At 40.4% G+C, this 26609-nt stretch overlaps 1 protein-coding gene across 6 annotated transcripts; it reads left to right on the forward strand.

Annotated features, from left to right (window-relative positions):
* The first annotated feature begins 1024 nt into the window (after positions 1-1024).
* etv1 (ETS variant transcription factor 1) lies at positions 1025-22986 on the forward strand. Of its 6 annotated transcripts, none has more exons than XM_086312279.1 (13): positions 1025-1455; positions 1714-1823; positions 2344-2431; positions 2741-2788; positions 6997-7188; positions 12631-12760; positions 13555-13743; positions 14653-14900; positions 17585-17656; positions 17757-17825; positions 17919-18088; positions 19560-19661; positions 21756-22986. In XM_086312279.1, exons 2-13 carry the CDS (start codon positions 1779-1781, stop codon positions 21975-21977), a joined length of 1575 nt encoding a protein of 524 aa, XP_086168405.1. In that variant the 5' UTR covers positions 1025-1455; positions 1714-1778; the 3' UTR covers positions 21978-22986. The 6 variants fall into 6 exon arrangements, with proteins under 6 accessions (XP_086168405.1, XP_086168406.1, XP_086168407.1 ...); XM_086312280.1 differs by having other exon boundaries at positions 1025-1451; XM_086312281.1 differs by having other exon boundaries at positions 1027-1455; positions 7135-7188.
* Positions 22987-26609: the final 3623 nt, after the last annotated feature.

The raw sequence follows: 26609 nt of genomic DNA on the forward strand, positions 1-26609 counted from the left end.
GTTAAAAAACATATAAAACCATGTAACTTTCCTAATACTTTCACTCCAGGCTAGAATAATTCCAAAAAACAAAAAGATTTTTCTGTCACTGTATTGTTGTATTTATTGGCAGTTTTGGTCCTCGGGGCTGTATGTTTGACATCCCTGCCCTTAACTACTTTGGCATTGAAAATAATAGTTAAATTAAGATTTTGTTATGATAAATAACACTTGCTGGATGTCACATACTTAATATTTTTAGAGTTTATTCGGGCTCTGAGAAGAATTCATGGTAAATTGCGAAAGCGTGTTCATGCGAATAACAAATAAGTACCCATATGTCCAATACAAAATCTTGTTTTGAGTATTGACACCAGTGTCATCAGTTTAAGGCCTAAAAAGAGAAACATAAGCACATCGATATTCTCCGAAATGCTGGTGTTTGGTTATTTCACATAACTAACATTTTCTATGTATTGTTTAAACTGAAGAAAAGAAATGTACAGATCAGACGTAACCTGTTATTAGTATACATTATCACAGTGGCTTTTTGAAGTCATGCCATATTTTTTTCTATTGAAAGAATAAAGTGCATTTGCAACTTTTAATGTTTTAATATCGGTGTTAACTGCTAGTAACTGTACTGGCGAACCTTGGTACTGGTATTACATAATATTAAATGTAAAGCAAATGTTATGCTTTAGCTGTAAAACTGCACGATTAAAACTTTCCATGACATTCAGGTTTGGGATCTGGACTTCCCTCTTAATTTAAAATGGTTTGAGGGGTTCAGTGGGATTTCTTTTTTTTTTTTTTTGTAGGATTTTTTTTCCTGCCCGCTGCTCCTGGACTTTACTTCCAGGTCAGTGCCTTCTGCAGGTCTCAACAAAGTATCCCTTTACAGGAGAGGGAAGAGCTGGCGCTTCAGCAAGTCCCCCTGGAGGCTCTTCAAAACACCGTTACCATGGACACAAACTTGACCGGGAGAAGAGTGAGTGGTGTGTTTGTGTGTCTCACACTGTATGCGATTGCGAAAAAAACGAGAAGGAGAGGGGGTGAAGACGTGCGCGAGAGGGCGGGGGTGTGCAGGTGCAGTTTGCATGTGTTTCAGTGTAAATACAAAATAGTGACACCAAGTTGTCATGAAGTTTGGTGGCTAGTTTCGGCTTAAAAACGCAAAAGTCCAAACTTAAACAAAGCGAGATGAGCGCACGACAATGTTGTCATTGATTTCGCCCGCGCTTACCGCCTGCAGCCGTGCGTGATTGACTGCCAGCAATCTGATCCAGTGAAAGACATTGACAACCAATAGGAAACGGAGTGCGGCTTGTTTCCATGGGAGGCCCCGGGAGGCGATGCCAAGCCGCTAGAAAGCAACACAGTGAGCGGGGAGAGGCGCAGGCAGCAGCCGGGACTGTGGAGATCCTGCAGCCGCTCTGTAGCTCTCAGCAAATGAAAGCGGCGCGAAGTTGGTAGGTAAGTACCTGCAGTTTTACACACTTCCTCTCATTTCTAAGTTTATTACAGAGCGAAAAACATTTGGTGCGCCCTCTAGCTCAGCGCGCTGCTCGTTTACGCACCAACTTAACTGTACCGCATGATCGCCGGAGGTGCCGTCGGTCATTCCGGGCTCAGAATAATATCAGAGGGTTCATACACTGAATAAAACAGAGATTTAAACCCGAAGTTCTTCTCCTCCTTATTCCTGCTTCCTATTTATCTGCCTGTTTGAAGGGTGGCCGGACAGGAGACTGGAGACTTTGCAGATTGCTCGCCCGTTAAAGCCACAACAGTGCAGAATGGATGGATTTCACGATCAGCAAGTGCCTTACTATAACTCCAGAGTGAGTGATCACTGCCTCAAAAGAAGAAAAGTTGAAATGAAATCAGTTTCACTCATCCTTCTCTTCTTCCAGCTCCCACCCCATTAAGGAAAATACTTCATCTTGATTTTTTCTGCCTTTTGTACTGTGGATGGCTGTTCTCTCTAATGCATTCTATTTGTTCTGATCTCACCTCTGTCTTTCTCTCTGCTGCTGCCAACACTCATTTCTCCCTCAGGGACCATTTAAGTTTCATCTAATCATCAAAGATAAACAGCCAAACAAGGTGCCCATTACTTTACCCTGTGTTATTGGTTATGCACCATGTAACAACTTGTTAATTATGCCTGATAAGTGAAGCACAGACCCCTTTGCATGGGTCAAGCTTTAGAAGTGTGTGAGGCATTAATCAGAGGCTCATTGAGGCTCTTTCATTTGCTATTTCAGTTGCACATGTGATGCAGCCAACAACAGAATTACTGCTCCAGCAAGAAGAAGAAAAATTGATGAGTGTGTGTGTGTTTTCTTTCTTTCCCAAAAGCTGCAAGAAAAGACAACGAGCTGCGAGAGGCCAGCAAATGACAGAAAGAGAAAATTCATTAAGTCCGACCTGGCTCTGGACACTGAAGGTAGGACAGAGGGAGAAGTTAATTTCACGGCTTCTAAACATTTAGCAAAATTCAATTGGTTTGTGGCCACCTGTGCTGCTAACTACAGAATCTCAATTACAGCACAGCGGCCTGTGATGATTCTCACAAGCCTCTTTTCAGTGGTCAGAAACACAAATTGACTTGTTATTAGCTGCACACATGCCCAGTGAGCTCCAATGGCATATCAGCCAGTAATAGTGAATGCACTTGTTTCTGATACTTCTCTTGAGCTTTGACTGTTTTTCAACTGCCTTCAAACCTTGATCTCTGCCTCGGTTTCCCTTTCAGAGCTCTTCCAGGACCTCAGTCAGCTGCAGGAGACTTGGCTAGCAGAAGGTGAGTGTTTTAAATCTTGAGCAAAAAAAGGAGGAGAGATGGGTAAAAATGAATAGGTTGTGAGTGTTGGGGGGGGGGGGGGGGGGAGGCTGCTGCCTGGAGTTACATGCCTAGCGTCGCAGTCCAATTAAAAGCCTGTGTGGAAGAGGCACCTTGTGTGTCATGCATACATTAGAGACTGTGAGCGAGGGGTCTTGAGGGAGACCGAGGAGGCTCTACCCAGAGAGTGTCATCACAAATTACCAGGAGAAGGCTCTCCGACGCTCACTGTCTCTTCTGCTTTTGGCAGGAGCTAACGCGCTGCACGCCAGCCGCCACTACCTCCACCTCCACCAGAGCTCTGCTGTAGCCTACCAGCTCTCTTACTCTCACTCACTCTGTCATCTCCTCTCTCTCCCCTTTCTCTCTCTCTCTCTTTCCCTCTCTCTCTTTGCTTCCTCTCAGCACACCTCTCTATCTTGTACAGCTGTACCTTCACCTTGTCTTCTTCAATTTCATTTCTTGGTGGCAAAAAAAGAGAGAATGGATCTATGAGAAATTTTTTTTCTCCGCAAACTTCCAAAACAGCAGCCAGCTCTCAAAGCGACAATTGATTTTTTTTTTTTTTTAATATTACAATTTTCTTGCTTTTTAAATTTTTTTTCTCTAATGGCAAGACTTGCTCATTGTGGTCTAACTGAGACGTGATGCTTCAGGATTTAAGTGCGAGCGTCCTCTTTCCTCCGTGTCTGCAGCACCGAAGTTTTGGTTAGTGGTGAATATTGTTCACTTTTGCTGTATTTCTTTGTGCATGCATGTTGGACTTTTTTGTCGACATCTCAGAAAGATGTAACGTACCTTAATATTGCATGTAATCTCAAAGTTTATATCCAAGTAAAAAAATATTTTTACAGTAAGAAGTATAATTTGAGATATATGTGAAGTGTTTGCTTTGCTTGCAAACAGATGGTGTAAAGTTGTACAGTGTGAGAGAACACAACTATTTTATAAAGTTGGATTTTGAAGTATTTTTTGCAAATATATATAAACCAGAACAATTAAAACAAATTCTAGTGTTTTGTCTGCAAAATGTCCAAAGCACAGGGTTAAAATGAAGTTTGTAAGTCACTTGATTACAATTGCCCCTATTATTGTACTAGACTATTATTATACTAGACTAATTCTAGACTTTGCTTTACTATAGCTCGTTGGCTAATGTATAAAGTGCTATATGTGTTAGAAACTCACTGATTTATGTGCATTTTTCATATAGTTTTAAATTAAGGTTTGATAATGAAATATTAAAATTGAAAATTTCGTAGAAGTGTATAAAACTGGAGTTGGAGTTATTATATTGTAATGCTAAAATGTTCTGCTTCATAATTTGGTTCATTTAAATACATTAACACCAAAAAGCATTTAGTCTAATGAGACGCTAATGTTAGTTTTACTGTACTGTCTTGTTTCATTTAAGTCAATCAAGTCATCTGCAGTTTGTGAATTTAGAATTTTTGTGGTCTGTTACCCGTTTGCAGCAATAAAAGGCTGCCTTCTTTTTTTCTAACAGTTCACACGTCGTAAAGCAATAATTCTAGTTGTCGTAGAATAACGTGTGCAATATAATTAAATAAACTTTAATACTTTTTTTAACCATAGGATAGAGTCGTAAAACATTTACTGGAAGAGTGTCGAGATGAATTTTTCGCTTGCTCCCTTTACGCAGCCAAAGAAGACTCAATCATTTATTCGCTCCATCTATTCTTTAACACATGTAAAAACGCTCGCAGTGCAATCCAAAGCTTTTAAAAAATGAGAAGTATTCTTTAAAACAGATATTGGAAGAGTTGAGCCGACTCGGAGCGGCAGCGAGGTGAGATGAGGCGTCGCGGCTCGCACCGCAGGGTGTGTAAAAGAATAAGACACGATTTTAATATTTCAGTATCCAAAGTGGGAAAAGAGACAGCGGCTGATAAGAGGTATTACTGTTAAAGATTACAGTTCTGCCTGTCATGGATCAATGTGATGATGTGCGCCTCAAGATTGTAGATTTAATGAATGACTTCCTGTCCATTAAGATGAAAAGGAATACCTTCCCATTTCTGAGATTTATTAGTTCAGGTAATTGGAACGAGAGGAGAAATTATGAGCGACAGACTGAATTTCCGACTCCCGAGACCCAAGATGTTGAAGGTTGATCGTTGACATGCGAATCTGTGACCTCCCCCCCCAAAACTACATCTACCTTCTTTCTTCCATACAGTATTTTAAACTCATTTTATTTATTTTTTTTGTCAAAACAACAACAAAAAATGTATTGTACTTCTCAGATTTTTTGCTTTAAGATTGTTTTTCCTTTTTCCTTTGTTCACGCACTGGTGTCTCTGCAAAATTTTTGTGCTGATATGGTCATTTGTCTTGGAAATCGTCACAGGCAGAATGATAAATTTGTTTAAAACTCAGCCCTGCTTACTGCTGTTGCAGGTTTAGACAACCATTCAAATAGTCTCAGGCCTCGTGTTTACAACCTTCCTCTTCTTTACCTTCGCTCCTGTTTTCCTTCTGTCCCTCTCCCTCCTTTTTTTGGTTTTGTGAATGGCGGCAGATTTCCAACTCTGCCGTTCTCCCCAGGAGTTTGTTGTAGAGATCAGCTGGCTCATTCACAGACTGAGGCCAGTGACTCATCCATCCTGTACTTCCTTTTGGTCACAGAGAGACTGCCACCTTCTTTGTGTTTAATTTATTAATTTATTTTTATTGTTTCTCCTCTGTGTCCGCTGAAGTTTCGAGAGATGTTGTGGTGCTTCAGCTGATTAAGAACTTGGTTTTTTATTAGGAAAAATTTGATTTCTTTATAAGGTTTGAGTAAGTGTTTTCCTAACACTGTATCTGTTACATATTATTACATTTTCTTTAATTTATTACAAAAGTAGCCCTGTGTAAAATCTCCTGTTATGTCTTAATTGTTTCCCACCAACTTAATTCCAAAAGGCCAAAATAGAGAGCTGGTAGCTCTACTACACAAACATATGGAGTGAAGTTGCTTGTGCATATTTATTTTCTGGCGTCTGCACCCGCTTGACATTTTTAGAAAATAAGGAGCAATATCTCCTCTTCATCTGTTAATTGTTTACCCTCCTCAATTCTCACTTCTGGGAAGAGAAATAAACCCACGCTTGACCACATCAAGAGTGACAAAAAAGGAATATCAGTCATTTAAAAAAAAAAAATAGGATCTCCAGACATGTCAAGGCATGCTGCACATACTGTGATAATGAGGATCCAGCTCATTTTGTTTATAAATAGATGTGCTAATGACACATTTAAATCTCTTTTTGCCTATCACCAGAGAGACTGAAACTTAAGGGACATGAAGAACTGTCACTGAGTGTAAATATGTGTTATATAAATATGTACATGCCTAATTGGAGCCCGAGTGGAGCAGGGCTTCATTATTTTAGCATTAGCCTGAGTGCAGGGGTGTTTGAAGCGCAGGTGAAGCTTTGGAGGGTTTGGAACAGACCTAACTCGGTAGGTACAGGTGGATTCACCAGTAGGGAAGAAGCCAATTAGATACTGTTAACAATGGGTGTTTGGCTGCTGGCAAGGAGCGAGAGCCGAGGCTGCAGAGCAGTCAATGGACAAGTCGACCTCAGGAAGTGAAAGTAGACGGTCAAAATATTATCTGTCAGGTATGAGTTTGTTGGAAAATATGACTCAACTGCTTTAGTAAATATCAGGGAATGTGTTAGTCACAGCAGTTCAAGGTTATTTAGTCTTTTGATTGCATCAGAATTGTCGTCTTGGGGACTTTTTGTCCCTTTTCAAGCCGTGAAAGTCAGATTTTATTTTCAGAAAGAAAAAAAAATTAAATTAAGCTCTTTTTCTACAACAAATCAAAAGTGTTTTTGCTGTTTTGTTTTCTCTCTCTCTTTTTTAAGGGAATGATATAGATATAAAATTGAAAAGAAGTGCATAGAAAATGGACATTTGAACAACTGGGCTATATTTAGATAACAAATGCGTAAAACGACTGAAAGTTTAAGAATGGATAAAAAAAATCTTTATTAAGATGTGTTTTTTTAAATTCATTAATTGATTTTAATTTGCATGATTATTTCTATGACTCTGAAGATTTACAGCATATTGAAATCTTCTGCACATTTAAAATGATAAACACATTAAAAACACTTTTTTAGGCTTCTTTTCTTTTTTTTTTTAACTGACAACAGAAGCAGGCAGTGCTGGGATTGGCCAAACTAACATCCCAGAGGACTGTTTGCCAGAGGACAAAGCTGTGATCAGTGCTGCGGTGTCCATCAACATCAGAAACAATCAATCCCTTTCTTCTTCTCTGCTCGTGTCTTTAGCTCAAGTTCCCGACAATGATGAGCAGTTCGTTCCAGATTTCCAGACTGAAAACTGTGAGTAAGAAACCATGTCGCTTTTCTCTGTGTCTCTTTGTCTGTGCATGTGTTATGTTTATGTGTGTGTGTGAACATCTGTGGCGTTTTTCTTTTTTTTCACTCACCTTCACTGGTGTGTTTGTACTGGCGTAAAAAGCAAGTGACTGTGTGTGTTTTTCCATGTCTCTCAGTGCCCTCACCTTTGCTTGCACAAGTGCTCTCAGGAGAGCTGCAGCAATCGTGCAGGTCTACAGGTGCATGGTTTGGGTTGGGGGGTTATCTGTGTGTGTGTGTGTGTGTGTGTGTGTGTGTGTGTGTGTGTCTCTGTTTTCCCTTGTTGTTCTTGGGACCGCTACTGAGATATTATTGCACTGTGACTTATTTGCATAAGAAAACATCAAAATATTGTGGCTAACTTTTTTTTAGGTAGTTGAAGTGGTATTTTTAACTCCAGGTAGTCCAAACTGCTGTCAGTTGATGTCTGTTTTGAATTTTCTTTTTTAATAAAACCTTAAAAATATGCTCCTCCTTGACCTTTCCCCAAGCTCCTTTTTTGTGCAAACCATGGAGTGTGGTTATATTTTCTAAATCAGGCGGTGTAATATTAAGTACTCCTGCATTTACTTGGAGGTTGGCTGGCCTTCTTTTACACTCCCTATCCTTCACTGGAGATTTTAAAGCATGAAAGCAAGTATGATCTGTTTTTTTGTGCTTTTTTCCTCCTTGCTCTACATATTTTATCCAACAAAAGGACAAATTCTGTTTCTAAGAATACTTCCTAAAAGTTTTAAAACATTTTCCAATGTCTGACAAGAGTTCATTTTTCACTCACAGTGATGAGGATAAGCTAGTTGGTCGTACTTCACCTGGCTGTATACGGTGGTTGCACACGGTGACTGGTTACTTGGCACGGCCCATTTCTGGAGGAAGTAGTGCCAAGGTGGGGACAGAAATTGAGTGAGTGGAACTCAGTGGGACCCAGATAGAGCACATGTCTTTCATTTGAGCCAAAATGCACATTAAACTGTGAGAAAAAATACAAAACCTCCCGGTGTCCTCAACACCCTTTAACCTGCAAATGAAAGTTGAACAAAAGGCAGAAGTTAGAGTTTTGAACAAGAACAAAGAGAGAAGGTCACATCTGACATTTAGTTTGGCAACTTTAATTGCATTTCAAGATTTAGTGGTCACAGATAACAGTTTGGTAAAATGAAGCTGTAAGAGATTTGGCATCAAGCGAGATCACAGGCCTTTTAACTCCATGTGACTCAGATCACAGCCTGAGATTATCGAGAAGGTTCCCGTTGGTGGGCTAGATTAGAAACCCGAGAATGGTTTTTCTTTCTTCTCACTTTATTTTGCCACGAGTACTCCTGCTCTCTGGAAATGACAAATCTGAGGGGATTTGCCTGGCTACAGGCACTTGACTTTAGATGTCCTAATCTGATCTGGCTTTTAATTTAACTTATGATTTAAGTTGCTCCAAAAGTGAATAAATGCGCCTTAAATCTAAACACATAAAACTGCATTAAACTAGTTATAATAGTCTAAAAAATCCATTAAATGTCTGCACTTTATTTGATTCGTTTCATTAATTTTACTTTTTATAATTGTTCAGAACACTACAACACTAAAGACAACTGCTGTGTTAAAGGCAAAACATTTAAACTATGGGTGTGACTTAGCCTTGCCTAAAACCCAACATGGACTAGTGTGGTGTACAGTAGATAACCAGAGGTCACCAAGACTGTCCTGATGCCCTTCAGAGGTAGCCAGGGTGGGTGGCCATAGTGGCAGGAGACTGCTGACCATCTGAATTGTCCTGTTGGCAAACCTGCAGCAGGCTGGAGAGGCACTAACAGATGGCAGGAGGGTGAGGGCACCGTGGTTGGGCGCATGAGCAGGCATCCCAGCCGGCAGCTCTCCCATATGGGTTTTCACCAAGCCGAGAGATGGAGAGGCAAACGGTGAGACAGGGAGAAAGAAAGGTGAAGGTGAGGAGAGATAAAGCTGGAAGTTAACCCTAAAGAAAAGGCAGTGAGAAGATAGGGGCCGTTATGAAAATGGCAATATTAAATACTTTTAATGTCACCGAATCTAGTGAGAAATCCAAAGCTAACAGACAACTGATTCCACACAAATCAGTTACAGCAGCTTTTTCGTCTGTGAGCTCCATTGTTGCTCCAAAAACACTGAAGTGACTCACACTGTTGCACTGGGTAACATCTCCCTTTGTTACGATCAACGTGGGCACTCTCTGTTTTGTGTAAATCCCACATACTACCTCCTTGCTCCAAAAATACTCAGTACTGCCCATGTATGTGTTGTATATGTGTATTAATCTGAAAAAGACTGAGTCTGAAAAAGTGTTTGAGCCAAATTTGTAAAGGTTACAGTGCTTAGCCCTTTAAATAATTTTCATCCTATCCTCAATAGCGTGGTGAAAATAGAAAAACAATACATTATTTACTCAGATTTAAAAAACTAAAAATTGAATTTTACATTAAAATAATTCACAACAGATATTAATATGACAGTTGTGAATTATTAATGAACTTATCAAATTTGATTTAAATCAAACGTAAAACAAGCTAACAGTTAGCACAGTTAGCATTAGCCAAGATGTCCTATTTAGTTTGCTATCGATGTAAGCTAACTGCTACAATTAACAAGAAACATCTTATTTTATTGAGATGAATGTTTTCAAAGAAAATAAATGTTACCCCTAAATTTTTGTTCCTGTACTGCTGAAATAAAATTGGCAACAATAGTGAAATAGCTGTGATTTTATATTCCTAACAGAATAATAATAAAAAATCTGAAAAGAATAGGAAAGACATTTATTTTGAAGGCTTAAATATTGCAGCACATAAGCTGGTGTGTTCTGTATTTTCATGGCCAGACTCATCTTTCCTCATGAGAAGCTGTTGCAGCTTCTCTCAATGTCAACTTTGCACTCTGCGTCTATGCGACACAGAACCAGCATGTGAGCGGCCTCGAAGCGAAAGTGTCCTCAGGCTGAAGGAGGAGAGGAGAAATTTCTTTGTCTCAAACTCCAACACAGATGCTTACCATTAGCATAACTTAGCAGGGAATGGAGGAGTAGAGGAGGTGTAAAATGAGGCCACACGTTACCAGCAGATCTGAGCCTCCATCATTTAACAGCAAAGGCGAGCACCTACAGTAGGTGAAAATGGAATGGAAGGTTTTTCGCTGTTGCCAAAAGACCTGTATTTTTTTATGAATGGACTAGAGAAATATCTGCCAAACGTAGGCTCCCGTTCTGCCAAAACGCACAATTTGTACCTTCAAAGTTGACAACAGCCGGAGCCAACAGTTATCTGATAGTGTACTGAAAGGACTGGCAAACAAACGGCTGCTAAAATAAAAATATTCGAATTAAGTGTTGTTGGAAAATGCAAAAAAAGGTTTTTTTTATTTGCATGTGCCACGATGTTTAAAGGAAAGATTTCTGTTTAATCTGTACTGCAAAGGCTAAAGCAAATTGCCCAATGTTTAAGTCAGTGGTACAACGAAGAAAAGAACATTTGCATTCAAAATAGACCCAGTAATTGTTCTAACTGCCTCTTCTTTAAAACTGCCTACCATCTTAGTTAATCAATATGTAGATAATGAGAGCAATCAAGCAGTGATGGGCATGACATTCTGGACTAAAAGGGAAGTCTCTGTTTTAGTCAGAGGCAATGCCCTCGCTATTGATTTGTGTACCTTGGCACCCCGCTGACAAAATCTATTGTGACATTTCCATTTCTAATTTAATGCCCTGTGCTGCAGCACACATGAAGCCATTGTTTAGAGCTGATGTGGCGCTTACGTTTAACGGCAGCATTTTTATAGACGTTGTTTTAATGTCATTTATTGTTAAATAAAGAAAGAAATTATGGTTCAGCTTCAGGTGAGCTGTAAACAAGAGTCGGCTCTTAAACTAAACAAATTCATGTGTGTTTAATGTAAACTGTAATTAGCCTGACACTGATTGTGATCTTGACAGCCAAAGCTGAGGTATTGTTTTGAGTCCATAATCTCTTAACAAGGCTTTGCGATGCCAGCGTCAACAAAGGTCTCCCCTCAGGAAATGTCTCTTTGACCTCCGATCGATGACCCAGAAAAGGTCAGGCCCCCAGCGAGGGCTGCAAACAACCCCTGAGCTTTGTCATGCCGGGCCCGTGTGGCCCATCACCCAGGGGGCTCGACTGTGCGTCAGATGGGGTGTTGGCAGATCGACCCCTGCTCGTACAGCAGCTGTCTGTCAGCCGTGAGAAAACTCCTCAAAACATCCTTATCTCTCAACTCCTTGTAGCCTCAGAGACCTTCTTGTATTTAAAAGAAAAACAGTCCTTAGCCACATATTTAAGTTTCTCTAGTACTCAAATATCTAAATGTTTGCACTTGAGTTGGACCAAGAGTTGATGGACTTTCTCCATTCATAATTCCTGGTTATAAAAGGAGAGGGCCATCTCTCAGTCTAAAACATCAATCAAAAATAATCGTCTTCAACCGCGGCTGGTCCTCTGTTGTGTTTGATAGAGCGCTGTGGGATGGCTTCGCTGTTGCTCTGTGAGCCGTCGCGGTGAGACGCGATTGGCGAGGCAACCTGAGCCTGACTTCATTCTGACTGACTGGCTTTTTCTTCAGAAGCACAGTCAATTGGATTAGCGTTGATCATGACTCTAGATGATGGGATGTTAATCAGGACTGATCAGGCACTTAACAGCCTCTCAGATGCACCGGGCTCACTGTGGGGCCATAGGTAGAGATCGCAGGCCCCCATTCAGATCAATGAGACTTGTTGTTGTCGTCTGGAACTTATTGACAGCCAGCTGAAAGCAGATAAAGCATTTATCGGAGCTCACCGCACACCCTGTTTCATGATTGTCATATTTCACTACCAGAGTCCCCGTCAGGAAAGGCTGAATAAATGGGATTTGAAGTGAGTTGTTTGTGTAAGTGATGGCCTCAGATGTCATATCCTTTGGCAGATGGATGCTTAGAAAAGCAAGTGTTTTTAATATATCCATCACGAGTTCTCTTAATTAGTGATGGCTTGGCACATTCATGCCTGCTTGTATCTGCACTGTAACATGACTTTTTCCATTGTGGGTAAAGCTGCTGTGTGCAGTTCTGAAATTTAATTGTATTTTAAGTTTTGAAATTGAATCTGCTGTACTTAAATAAAACAAGCAGTATTTTTTTTCCAGACTGTGATCATCTCATTTAATTTTTGTGAATGATCTGTCAGATGTAAATGAAGACAGCGGTTTTAGTTTTTATTCATTTATTTTTTCCGTCCTGTGATTGTACGAATTCTGTCTCAGGTACTTACAAGCCAATCCAGAAACAGTCTGCTGCTAAATGAACAAAAAAATTGTCACAACCTTAAAAAATGTTACAGTTTGACAGAGTGTAAATGTTAATTGTTCTTCCTCCTTCCCATCGTAGTGGCGTTCCACGGACTGCAGCTGAAGATCAAGAGGGAGCTGCACAGCCCGTGTTCAGAGCTGAGCTCCAACTGTAGCCAGGAGCGGCCCTTCAAACTCCAGTATGGAGAGAAGTGCCCGTACAGCATCAGGTGGGCTCCCCCCCACCGACACTTAAAACATCTTTTACAAATTATTTAAATGCTTTTGTACATGATACCTTTTTCAGATTTGTAAAGAAAACACAGAAAATAACATTTGGTTCCACATTCCTCACTTTAACAGAGGAATAAATGCAGGTGTGAAGGTTTATTGTAGGACAGTGATGACTAAATACTCACTTTAGCTTATCGTCAGTTTACTCTTGGTGAAGAATCTTTATGCTTTCTATACATTTGACACTTTTTTGGCTTTTTCATTCTGCATTGTAATTTTTATTTAACTGGAAATGACTTGCTAATCATTCCAAACTGCAAATCAAAGGACATCGAGATATGTACAGCTTTGGGTGGTGACTCTGAAGACATTAACGAGATATTTCCAATCAGAGGTATTTATGTGAGATTATGGCAGTCATGTTAGTTTTAATTGTCTGTTATAACTGAACTGAATCAGAGGGTTTCTGGAACCGCTGATTATGGAGTGGTTTAAAATGCCATTGATTCTAACTGCAGTCTGACATAAATGCCCTGAGGTAGTTTGTGATGCATTTCTTCACTTTGTGACATCTGCTCACAAGGCTTCATAATTTATACAGTAAATCAAATCGGTTTAGAAAACAGTGAAAGGATAGTTGAGTGGGTAGGGCATTTGTTCCAAACTACCCTAAATACAGGCATCTTAAGACGAAGCTATCAGTTAAATAATCCTTAATTAAAAAGAGTTTAAATCGTGTAACGTACACTGGCAGTAACACAGGCATCTTTGACTCTTGCTATTACCCCAGTGCCTATGAGCAGAAGCAGCCCACAGGAATGAAGCCCTCCAGCCCAGTGACACCCCCCTGTAGCACCCCTGTGTCCCCACTTCATCATGGCTCACCCACGACGGCCCCAACGCCCAAACCAGACAGGACCTACACCCACATACCGCCCTCGCAGGCTCTCCCTGATAACGCCTACACTATGGACCACAGGTACTGCAGCCTGCAGCCTCTTACATTTACATCACATTTACATCTGGTGATCTTAGCTGGCAGTTGTACCAAGGATAGATTACAATAAGGTCACAGCAGCAGATGCACATCTGAGTTTCTGTTTTTCATTGAGTGAATCCTCAGTGGGCGGGGCCTGCAAACGACAACTTTCCCAACCATCGAATGCCATGTGGTCATCACTTGACTTTAGTGCTTTGAAATAGAGCTCATTCAATAAATCAATAGCAGAATGGAAAAAACAAAACAACAAACAGACCTACTAAGTTAATTATTTCAAGCAAAAGATCTTTTTAGGTGTGAATTTTCCAGTTTAGGAGTAAAAATGTCAGATTTCTCTTATAATGTAATATAATGGATTTAAATGACACTTCCCTTGTGATTCTCAAATTCTTAAAGGAGAATAGAGTTAGCTAACATTAACATCCCTCTGCACAGTAACACAGTTGGCGGATGTGCACTGTATATAGAAAATACTTTATACATGAAACTTTTCAAAACAAGTTTTGTGGATTTTTAGAGTAATCAGGACACAAGAGGCATTTTACTTCTGAGTTACTCCCATGAGCACCACAAGCCAAGTGCCATAGGATAAACATGTATATTTGATTTTGGTTTGAGATTCTTTAATTCAATTTTCAGACAAATATTCCAAACCTTTCCTTTATTTTTTGCTTTTTTTGGTCACCTGTAGGCATAAACATAGGGGAAACAAAAAGGCAAGCACTTGAAAACATCATTACGGATTTCAGAATTTTCACTTCTATTATTGATTCATTGATTAGTAAAACAAAATGTACATGTTCTTGATTTATCTCCTTTTTGTCTCATCAAGTCGTTCACAATCAGGAGTCAGTGTCATGAATCCACTGAATTTGTCGTCTGTCTCAGATTTCGACGTCAGCTCTCAGAGCCTTGCCACTCGTTTCCCTCCCCGCCGACAATGGCTCGGGACGGCCGGCCCATCTACCACAGGCAGATGTCGGAGCCCAACATCCCTTTCCCTCCTCAAGGCTTCAAACAGGAGTACCCCGACCCCCTCTTCGAACACCCGGCCATGATGGGGGCCCCTATTCCCCACACATACCCAGCCGGCATGATGATCAAGCAGGAGCCGAGGGACTTCACCTATGACTCAGGTGAGCGATTTGAAAAGATTTCTGTTGTTTGTGCTCCTTCAAACTCCTCTGGTAAGTGAAAGAGCAGAGAAGTGATAGCTGCCAGAGCATTATCATTTCAGGAATGAGAGAAGACATGGCGGGAGGGGGCGGTTTTATTGAGTTTGCCCATTATTAGGGCAGGGGATCTGGTTGGGCTGGGTGTCTGTGCTGTTCGCCATTTCCTGTGGTGCTCTAATAGAAAAAAAGGAGGGGGCTGAGCCTGGTCACAATCCAGAATCTGCCCTCCCACGCTTGTCCGCTCCCTTCGGTTAGAGAGTAAAGGGACCTAATCATCAGCCAGAGGCTCTGTGGAGCCTCTGTGGAGCCTGAGGCTACCTCGGGACATGAATGAACATTCGCCGGACTGCCGGGTTCATTCAGAAGGCGACAGAGTGGACCCAGGAGAGGAAGAGCTGGAGGAGAGTGTGTGTGACCAGTCAGGGGGAAAAAGCAACCTCCAAACACCAAAACATGTGGTGCCTCATTCACATCTCTTTAAGTTACACCTGGTTTTCCTAACAGCAGCTCTGCAGTTTTTGTCATTGAGGAGTCAGGCAGCTGTGATTTTTGGTGTTTTCTCGCTTTTCCAGTGGCAACGTTACTTTGCAATAGATGTGTTTACCGAGTTTCACAACTATGTGGCTTCTAAATGCCAATTAGCACAACTGAAAAATGTATCAAAAAGAGAAAAAAAAAATAGAAAAGAAAAGAAAAACAAGGTTCGGTCCAAAATAACCCTGTTTTTTCACAGTTTCTTGGGTTTCTTCTGGCCTATTTGCAGCAATGTTATTTGCATCAACCATTATTCTCTTGTTTTATTCGGGTTTTTTGTTCGCAAATTTGGCCAAATACAGGCAAAAATTACAGAGCCCAAAATGACACTGGCAGCTTGATTTTCTCTTTAGTAATAACAGTCAATTCTTACATTTCACCGGGTGAAGCAAAGTGTTTTTTCATAGATAAATGAAATGGCTTTAACAATTAGAAGAATTGTTATTGATACAAGTAAACTGTCTACAAAGAATTGTGTGCACTCATAAAGCAAAAGTGGTGAAATACATTCGATCAACTGTTAAAATACCAAAAGGTCTTCCTTGTGTTGTGTCCACTACTTGGACCAAGATGTCCAAGAAGGAGCATCAGAGTGAATTTATTAGCAGCCACAGTGGGGCATGTTGACTGGAGCTGGACTGTTGAGAAGGATGGGAGGGGATCTGGTAATTTCATTAGCAGCAATTTCCTCTACAAGTCCATTACTTTGATGAAGCTCAGAGAAATGTTTATGGGTCTAAATGAAGGGCTTCAGTCTGTTTATTGAACATTCACTTTGCAGCCCATTTGGCTGTTTTTTTGATCGCAGCATCTCATCTGTGTTGTGGGAGGTTTGGACATATACAGTAAATGGAAGAGTCGATTGGACAATGTAGTAAATCCAACCGGTAAATGAAGGAAGAGAATTATGTAGTGGGGCATTTCTATCTTAACCATTTAAACCTACGGTTTAAAAAACTGCTTATGTCTATATAAAATTACATTTTTGGTTTAAGAATTATTCAAACCACAAGTCTTTATTTGATCTCTTGTTATAGCCATGATATTGATAAACCACGAGTGAGAACTTTTAAAGGTGCAGTTCACTCAAAAATCTATTTTAGTTGGTTGGTAGATCTTATAAGGAAAAGAGGTGCTTTGAAATCAACAAGGTGGGTGCGATTTAGGAAAAGGCAGATATTTCTAGAGCTGATATCTTTAAACCTGGCAAATTTGCATTAAAACGATCTAAACTTGGAAAAAAACAGAACCAGAGGAAGTGTGTTGGGGGGGTGAATTGTTCCTTTTTGACCCCAGAAAAGTGACCGTCTGCATTTTGCGCAGTTTATTTTAACATCAGCTGAAATGTTGCTCAAACATCAGGACTCAATGTTAAATATGTATAAAGTATAGAATCAGCGAGTATTTATCACCACTGAAGAACTGAGCTGATCTGTCTCCTCAGGCCAGTGTGGGCGTGGCCTGATGAACAGCGAAAAGCATCATAAACAACATCAAAAAGTGTTTGTTCACGTTTTGAATGTATTGGTAGTATATCTTGACTGTTTTACAAAAGCATGTGTTCATTTCAAACAAGTGAAGAACTCGTGAAGAAAAATAAAATGTGAAACAAAGCAAACAGCTTTGGCAGAAAACTGTATACTCACACTGGATGCAGTCAGTCATAATAAGAAGCTGATTGAGAAGATACACGTCAACCGTTTTAGCTAAACGTGCTGCAGCTGCACAGCGAAAACGTCAAAGAAACTAACACCTGCAGGTCCGTTTAGTTTTGATCTCAGAACGTGTGTAAAATAATCATCATGAGCCCTCGTATTATGAAAAAACTTACATCGTGTCAGCTCCTGTTTTCACACGAGCGCTGTGTTTTATTCAGTTGTAAATCTTCCTCTGAGTGGAGATGCTCGGGGCTCGTATCGGCAGTGTGATATAGTGAGCTCGCCCGTGGCTGGAAGCCATCGCAGCGCTGATGCTGAAGGGCATTTTCTTTAATCAGAGCCAGTGGTGCATTGAGTGAACAGGCTTTGACTGCTCTCAGATAACTGAGATAGTGTTCTTAATGCTGCCTTCGGGCCCTTTAACACCCACTCTCATTCTTGCCTGGGTTTCAGCAGAAGTGCCTAGCTGCCATTCTGTCTACTTACGGCAAGACGGCTATCTGGCTCACACTAACAGGACTGAAGGTACCAACGATGTTACGTGTGGATGTTGTGGTGGTGCACGTATAGGTTTTTGCTTCATGTGATATCAAACGATCTTTTTTTTTCCGATCTTGTTTTCCAGGTTGTATGTTTGACAAAGTGGCGAGGCACTTCTACGACGATACCTGCGTGGTGCCTGAAAAGGTGGAAGGTGAGTCCTGCAGTGACTCTTAAAATGAAAAGTATGCCACGTACCAACGATTCTGCCCATCATACAATAACCATTTTGCCCCGTTTTCTGTAGGCGACATCAAACAGGAGTCGGGCTTGTACCGTGAGGGCCCGTCGTACCAGCGCAGAGGCTCGCTGCAGCTCTGGCAGTTCCTGGTGGCTTTACTGGATGACCCGTCCAACTCCCACTTCATTGCCTGGACCGGCCGTGGCATGGAGTTTAAACTCATTGAGCCAGAAGAGGTAAGAGACAAACAAAAGGCACTGTCACAAAAAATCGTATTTTTCTATATTGTAATCCTCCTTTAAAAAATCAGTTTTTATTTTTCATGGCTTTTATACTTAAGCTTTTTGGACAGTCTTAGGTAAATGTTGCATTGTATTTCACTACATATATTGTTCAATAAAATCTTTAAGAGGTTTACCTACTTTCAGCTACTCAGAAGTAAATATTTGCTGCTTTGGACCGTTTTATGTAATTACAACTTAAATATATTTGGTTCGTAGACTTTTGGTTAAAAAAATGAAGTGATTAAGCAGTGAAAGAAGGTAAGAAGGTAAGGTAAATCACTGCAAAACCAAATGAGGTCAGAGGTCAACGTGTGAATCAGTAATATTTTCTGCTCTCAAAATGCAGTAGACTTCTTTAAAAAATAGTTCTTACCGATCAGAAGACAAAGAGAGGAATCATTCTAACTGACAGGGAGCAAAAACTTCTTACATTTAAAAATATATATATTATTGCTTTTCTTTAACACACAGGTTGGGGTAAGGGTTTGGAGTTAGGATTGGGATCATCACAGACGATGACTTGGACCTCAGAGGGTTATATATTCTACAGTCCACACTAAAGCCAACCAAGTGACCCTGATGACCTGCTCCTGTTAAATATTTCACAGGACATATTCCTAAAAATATAACCCATGTTGGCGGTTGGGCCTTTTGAAATGGAAACAGAGGCAGGGTTTGTGTATGGCCACATCACACACAGTGGGGCTCAGTCACTGCTGGAGGATGAAGGAGGATGCAGGGTGCAGGCAGGGGGTGAAAGTGTAGAATGGAGGAGATAGATGAGTACCGGGCAGTGGTCCACACAGCCCGATGGTGTCTAGAAGCACGAGCCAGCTGCACCTAACAGGGGGCCCCATTCATGCCATCAGGTGACCAAACGCATTTGCTTTGAGGCGCCGCAGACAAACGTTAGGTAGCGGTTTCTGCATTTGCAGCATGTCAGCGGTTGTGGGGACAAGAAAAAATGTGAAAAAGAAAAAGCAGAAAAAACACAGTTGCATTGATCGGGGAAGGTATTATAGGAGATAAACTGTGAGAAACAAACAAAAATGAAAGTAAAAAGCAGAGTTTAAAAAAAGCAAGCAGCTAAGAGAATGCCGTGGGGCTGTGGGTTTGGACCGTGAGGCCGGGTGGCGGGTGGTCTGGTAGACAGGTGCTGTAACATCTGCTGCCTCCTCCGCTGGGTGTGTGACAAGCTCCTAATGAACACATCCCTGGTCAGGTCTGCACAAGCTGGACGCGCTCTAATTACTGTTATTAGGAAAATATGGATCGCTAAGTTTGTTTAACATTTTAGCTGCTGCAGCGTTCCTGTCTGGAAATCAGGGCAACCGTGCTCGTTTGTGTTAGATAAGTTTGCTTTCTGATAATGCTCTGTTTACTGACTGTCTTTATTGTCTTCATGTTCGTGTGTGTGATAAAGGTGGCACGTCGGTGGGGGATACAGAAGAACCGGCCAGCGATGAATTACGACAAACTCAGCAGATCATTGCGCTACTACTACGAGAAGGGAATCATGCAGAAGGTAAAAAAAAAAAAAATACAAAAATTGTATCAACCAATTATAGTTCATCTGTTACACTGAAAGGGATCCAAAACTGTTCACCTTTTTTCTAAAAGATTTTTTTGATGTAAACATAGTATGAAAACAACTCATTTGGCTGCTATACCTGGCCTGTGTTAAAGGTGCTCCCATTCCCCCAGGTGCCTTATATAAGGAAAAGAGTGTCTCAAAAATGGTGAAACAGCTAAAAAAGTTCATTTACACTTTATAGCTGAGAAATTGTAATTGTAAAGCTTTTTTCTGTATTGTGTGCAAAAATCAGTTTTTGCCAGGCTTGCGGCTCGTGTCCGCTTTACTAAAGTGAAACCCAGATATGTATGTTAATTTATCAAGTTATTCTTTGAATTAATCTTCATTATAGTGCATGTAGTATTTATGTAGTATATGTAGTAATGCCAAAAACAGATGTTTATAAACAGCAAACAAATGAGTAATAAATACATATATTTCTTCTTCTTTGCAAGCTACATATTCATTATATAAGGGAAAGTAATCAGTTACATCATCACCATCAAACATCACTGTTTGATGAACCAGCTACGTCAAAGTGTCCCTGCAGTAAAACAATTGTTCAGGAAAATATTTACAAAAACAATAGATGTGCAAATAATGACCATTCTTTTTGAGATCAGCTACCACGCATGTATAATTTGTAAGGATTTGAGTGTTATACAAATAATTTCCATAAGCTGTATAGATGTTGATTAACTTGGTACTGGACTAAGTTTCTTTCAGATCAATTAGTGCGTTTAGAGTTAGGACCTACACTGCATATGCTGTGATCATTGTCATAAGATTATTTATGCAAAAATACTTCAGATCAAGAGTAATGATTTTTTTTTTTAACAGAATACTGGATAAACACACTTTTCTGTCAGGTTTTTTGTTTCCTGAGGTATTAGTTTGACAGTTAGAAGCATCTCCAGAAAGCATTCATTAATAGGCCGGTCAGAAGAGGTTGAGCACTTTTAGGTGGAATTATACTTTGCTGGTTGGAGGTCAAGAACTGCTGGCCAAGTTTAAATAAAATAAGGAAGAAACAGCAAAGAAAACATAAATCTGCTCCTGAGATCACTTTTACCTCTGAGAAGCGATGAACAGTTTATAGCTCCTTTATTTTCGACCAAATACACGTGTGACATAAGACGTTTAAAAAAGCAATCAGTGTCTCAAAGATAATTTTAGAAAACTTAGTAAAACCACTCTATATAATTTATTCTGGTGTTTTAAAATAACTCTTTTAATGGATAAGCTGTTTTCGCTTAGGTTGGGGATAGTTCATTTGTTTGAAGTGGGTTTGTATAAAACACTGATCCACAAAAAAAACAAACAAAAAAAAACAATACATGGTGGTTAGGATGCCCCAAAGCAACAAAGGGTACCAGCACAGAAGCTAAAGCCACGTGCTGCTGTGCTCTAGATCAGGAGCACGAAGCATTTTAGTCACCTAAAAGTAGTTTTTGTGCACTTTTTAAAATATTTGACTATTTAACGATTGGAGAATTGTCAAGTCATTGTATCCACATCAAAGCCAGCAGATACTATTTACGAGTTACTGGACTATTGTTGTCTCGTTTGGTTGGTTGGTATGTGTTAATGTGTGATGCTAGTGTTTTAATGGCTTAATTTAGATCAGATTCGATGTGTGAAAACGCAAAAGTCACACGGCATTAGTGAGTGGGGGCGGGGCTCCATGAGTCAGAGAGTATAATGAGAGAGCAGAGATGCAAATACTGCAGATTTTAATGAAGCTTTTTGTAAACAAACATCAAATGATATGGATACAAATGCTATTAACTAATCCTGTATCTTGTTTGAAAACACTTAAAGCTCAAAGCACCTCTTCTTTAGTGCAGTGTGGAGGCCAAAGCAGAATTGTTGATGACATTTGGAGATCAGCTTTAAAAGTTTAAAAAATGTTTTGTTTTGTTTTTTTTAAAGATATTTAATCTTTTTTTTCCATCTGGTGGATTAAAGTGAAAGATTACACTCAGTCACTGTAGAATATGCTGTGGAAAAATGGTTTAAAAACAAGACCTCTCCGTCTTTCTCCAGGTGGCCGGCGAGAGATATGTCTACAAGTTCGTGTGTGACCCCGAGGCCTTGTTCTCCATGGCGTTTCCTGACAATCAGCGGCCGGTGCTGAAAACTGACATGGAGCGGCAGATCAACGAGGAGGACACGGTGCCGCTGTCGCACTTTGACGAAAACATGGCATACGTACAGGAGGGACCCTACTGCCAGCCGCACCCCTACAGCGAGGGCTACGTTTATTAACGTCAGCCCCACAAAACCCACACCTCCACCCTACCCTCCTCCCAGCTGCCTCCATCCGTACACATGAGACTGTCGTGTCCTCTAACTCGCAGCCGCTCGGGGAATTAGACTGAACACACACATGCAGCGGCGCTTCCCTTCCCCTCTGTCTCAAACACGTACACGTCCTTTTGCTCTTGTCTTTCTGACCGCACAGCAAGATGGAGAGTGCACTTTATGGACCGGAATGGCACGATGTTAGCCTGCCGGGGGCTAGCTATGTGATTGGCTTTTTACTCATTTATGTTTGTACATTAATGTGGGAATCATTCCGTTTGTTTGGTTGTTTTTTGAAGTCCTTATGATTTTGAGCATGTGCCGCCCTAACGAGACTGGACTAATTTACGGTCACTTTGATCTCCTGCTAAAGAAACCGTCTCATCTACACTCACAAAAGATGGCCATTTGTTTGACTGTCTTTCTTTTTGTCTTCATCCTGTACTGGAAACGTGTTAACGATACTTTTATGGTGAAGTGACATGATTATAGACTTGAAAAAGTAATGTGATTATAAAAGAGACATTTAGCTATCAGTGAGAACTGCCTCGCCACCGGTCTGAACACCGCACCTCTGTCCGTCAAGGCCCGTCGTCCAATCAGACTGTAGATTTCATCATGTAGGTGTTGTAATGACATAAACTCCACTGGATCCTCAGCAGCTCAACAACCTTGTGGGTCAGTAAAGATGAGACTTTCACTTACAAGGACGCACTCCGGGAAAAAAAAATGTCTGGATGACAAAAAAAATACTTTCTCTGCGTCACACGTGAATGGCCTGTGTTTAGGATCGAAGACAAAGCTACAGGCTGCTGTAAAATAAGTCATTCACTGTAAACAGCAGTGTAATGCGTCAGAGCAGGAGTCACTCATTCGTCCTTCAGGTGTTCAGTTTTTCAATGGATAACAGGTGAAAAGTGTATGTACAGTCGAAGTGGTTACAGCAGCCAGTCAGTTCATATTCAGGATAATGTTTGCAAACAAAAAACATCTGATTTCATTGGCACAGACAATAAAAAGGAAAAAAAAAGATATAAAATCGAATTTCTCCCTTGAATTGTTTTCGGTTTTGTTCCAGGTGAACGAGAGGTGTATATTTTGCTTAAAAACTGTTGCTTTGCCATTAATAGGTTGCTTTTTGGTTAAAAAAAAAAAAAACAACGTAAAAGAAATATTTAGAGTTTTATAATGTGATGAATAAAAATCATGGTATATTAAATTGTTCCATTGTATAATCAGGTAAATGCACATTTTGTTGCTGCTTCAAATTGTAAGTGTATTTTCTAGTCTCGAGAAAATGACAACAGGGGGGAAAAAAGAAAAAAAAAACAGTGCAGCAGCTATGGCCTGCTATTCTGGATTTCTCTTTATTTTTTGTCTCTTTTTTTTCCGTCAATTTCAGCATTAAAAAAATTACTCTGAATTTTGTTCTCAAGATTCACGTGTGTGGGATGGGATTGGCAATAGGAAAAATTCTGTAATAAAATAGTTCTGAAAAACAAAGTGATGAGCACTTCTCAAATGTTTTAATTGATCATAATATAAAGAAAAGTTTAAGAGCTTCAGTGTTTCTTCTCTTGGCAGTTTTATGTATTCCTTACATATGATAAATCTTTTTTTTTTCAATCAAGCTGAATATTTATCATGTCTGTCCCGACAAGGTCATAAATTTACAAAGTGGAAGTGGGAAAAGAAAACACCATAGCAGGTGTGTGTGTGTAGACTAGCAGATTATAGACTCTTGTCAATTTCCAAGTTGGAAAGAAAACTCCCAATCACAAAGCATTTAACCAAAGTGACACCTGAGGAAAAATCAATGGCTAATTTAAGACCTCGCTTTTTCATGTAGGTGAATTGTTTCTGTCCTTTTGTGTCTGGTGCTGGCAGTAATGGAAAAAAAAAACAGCAACAAAAAAAGCAGCAACACTCCCTTAAAGTTATCATTTCCTTTTGTAAGGTGTCACTATTGCTAAAAATCAATGACTAATTTAAGGAAGCATTGTTTAATTGGTTCCACTGATTTGAAAAATGAAAACGGATGTGTAAGTAATGAAAAAACACCACTTGCCTTAATTTGTCAGAGCAGGTTACAAGCCGAGCCTATTACAGTCCCCACGCTTAGGTTTTTCTTTTTTATTGATTGTCTGTAGGGAAGGGAATTGCCCTTAACTTTAAACACCTGATTGCTTCCCCGAGGATATTTAACAACATCTAATCCGACATATACAAAAGTAAAAACAGCAGTGCGGCTTTTAATATGATGAATGACGCTTCTATTTTGGGTTTTCCTCTTAAAATGGCACTAAACTGGAGTAAAGAGTGCTTGTTCAGTATTGAAAAAGTAGGTCAATGAGGTGAAGACGGGGCTACCTTTTTAGATAATTAGTTATATCCTGTGTATTTACTGTCTGAGCACTATAATCAAATGTAAATATTTTTATCAAAAATATTTCAGCACCACACTTCTGTTCTTAAGAAGAAAATGCACATAAGAAAATATAATCCAACATTTAATTTAAGCAGATTATTGGAACATGTAGACATTATCATTGGTGGTGGAGGAAAGAAATTAAGTGCATTTATTCAAGTATAATTCTTTGTACTTTGTATTTGTACTTTTTTTTAGCTCTTTACCTTCTACATGTATTTACAGTCCTATCTATATTTAAAGATAACAGATTCCAAGTTGTTTATGCCTTATAGATGTAAAACACTATATGCTATACAGTGGTTTACAGTAACATATAAAACCCAGCAGTTTATGTGCAGGCCTGCTACTTTAACAGCAGGACTTTAACTGAGTGCATTTCACTAATTCAAAGATGGGTTTAAAGTATCTTGACATTCTTTCACTTAAAGGATTTCCAAGAGGTAAGATTCCTTCTGTAAAGTGCCGGACTACATAGGCGGACTATCCCTGAGCAGCTCTGTGCAAGGAGAACCAGTTTTTGCGTCAGAGGCTGTATGTGGTTTGACTGTTCAAATGAACTTCACGGTTACAGACCGAACACAAATGACTGTGGTTTATTCAAAGTCCCATCATTGAAATCCAATGCAAACACTTTGGTGCTTTAAATATGTGGTGAATTTTCCATGTGAGCGGTGAGCTGCTGGTGGGACAACAGCACTGCAGCATTTTCCACCTGTATGTCGTGAATAGTGTGAAGGTCACTTGCAGGATTAGTTGTCTTACACCTTTTAAAGGCATTCTGTCGCCGAGGCTGAAAATCGCCATGCAAATCCTGTTATCTGGCCCCAACTCAGGGAATCAGGGCCTCAGCTATCAACATATTTACCATTTATGGACATATGCTTTACATCCTGTGCCACCAGCCAAAACCCCTCCTCTGCTGCACTACCGGCTAATATTCTGTGTATCTGAACTGTGAATTGTGGTCCTCCCCCACTGTAACAAACAGATGGCCGCTCGATCTTGAGTCATCACAAACCCATTACCAGAGTGACTTGTCCTCAGCCAGGCTGCCTTGATTCGTGCCCGATGGCTCTCGCCAGTGTTTGCTCAGGCTCTTAAGTCATCCTCAGGCTTCACAGCGCACTGTGTTTGCTCAGGTTAAATGGCTTGTGCTGCCCCTGGAGTCTCCTGATTGGCTGTGACACTGCAGTGTTTGACAAGTGAAATGACACCGAGTGGCCCCCGTCGCAGCAAATGTGTTTGGCTGTTTGAAACAAGTTGGCTTTTAATACAGCGTGTTTGCACACCAAAAAGCCCTAAGTGTGTTTCTATCTGTGTTGCCAGGGTCTATCAGTGGCCAGACCAGTGAGCATAAATCATTCAGAGGTAATTCAGAGGAACAACAGAGGCTCTAAGAGGAAAAAGCAGGGAAATTATAAAGCCTCTATAATGGAGGCCCCTATTACAGCTGCTGGTCCAGTTTAAGACGGCCTTATAAATGGTTTTATTATCTAGGAGGCTCTATTTTGGCTACATCTGTTCAGAATCACCATTTCTGAGTATAATTCTGAGCAGTAATCAAAAAGTTTTTGAAACACCTTCATTTTCTTCAGAGGTCGTGATTCCTAAATTCAAAGTACAGTCAACTCTTTACTCTTGCATTTCTTTTTTTTAAATCAATTAGAGAGCACTCTGCAGTGTGCTGCAGGACACAAACACACACACACACACAAACCTGGGTCATAATTTCTTTCAGTCACCGGGGCCGGCGTGCGGATCAAAGGTCTTGGAGAAGCTGCTGACTGCTGAAACAAGCGTGGTTGTTGTCTAATTTAACAAGGATCCTGTGTTTTTGGGAGGTTTCAGGCAACACCACAGGTCCCTCACTCATTACGCTTTTTTCTCTCTTGTTGATCGTCTTCCTGCTTCGAAACAGATGAAACACAAAAGCTAACTCCCCACCCCTTCCACCCCCCAACACAAAGACTGTGACAGTAATAAATAGCCTGTGTGATCCAGGTTTAGAAAGCTGTGAAATTGGATATTGAGATGCTCTCCGGAGCTGCGGGTCGGGAGTAGTTTCAGACTAGACTGTGGGAATCGTCTAATCCGATCACCCGGAATGTAAGACGGGCTAATCGCCTAACAGGCCGGGCCTCTTGTGCCCACGGGGCATTGGTGGT

Source organism: Aulonocara sp. 'chitande type north' Nkhata Bay, linkage group LG11 (assembly GCF_057382095.1).
Source record: "Aulonocara sp. 'chitande type north' Nkhata Bay isolate Kocher_YH1m ecotype deep benthic linkage group LG11, A_spYH_male_GT1.1, whole genome shotgun sequence".
Taxonomy (NCBI): domain Eukaryota; kingdom Metazoa; phylum Chordata; class Actinopteri; order Cichliformes; family Cichlidae; genus Aulonocara; species Aulonocara sp. 'chitande type north' Nkhata Bay.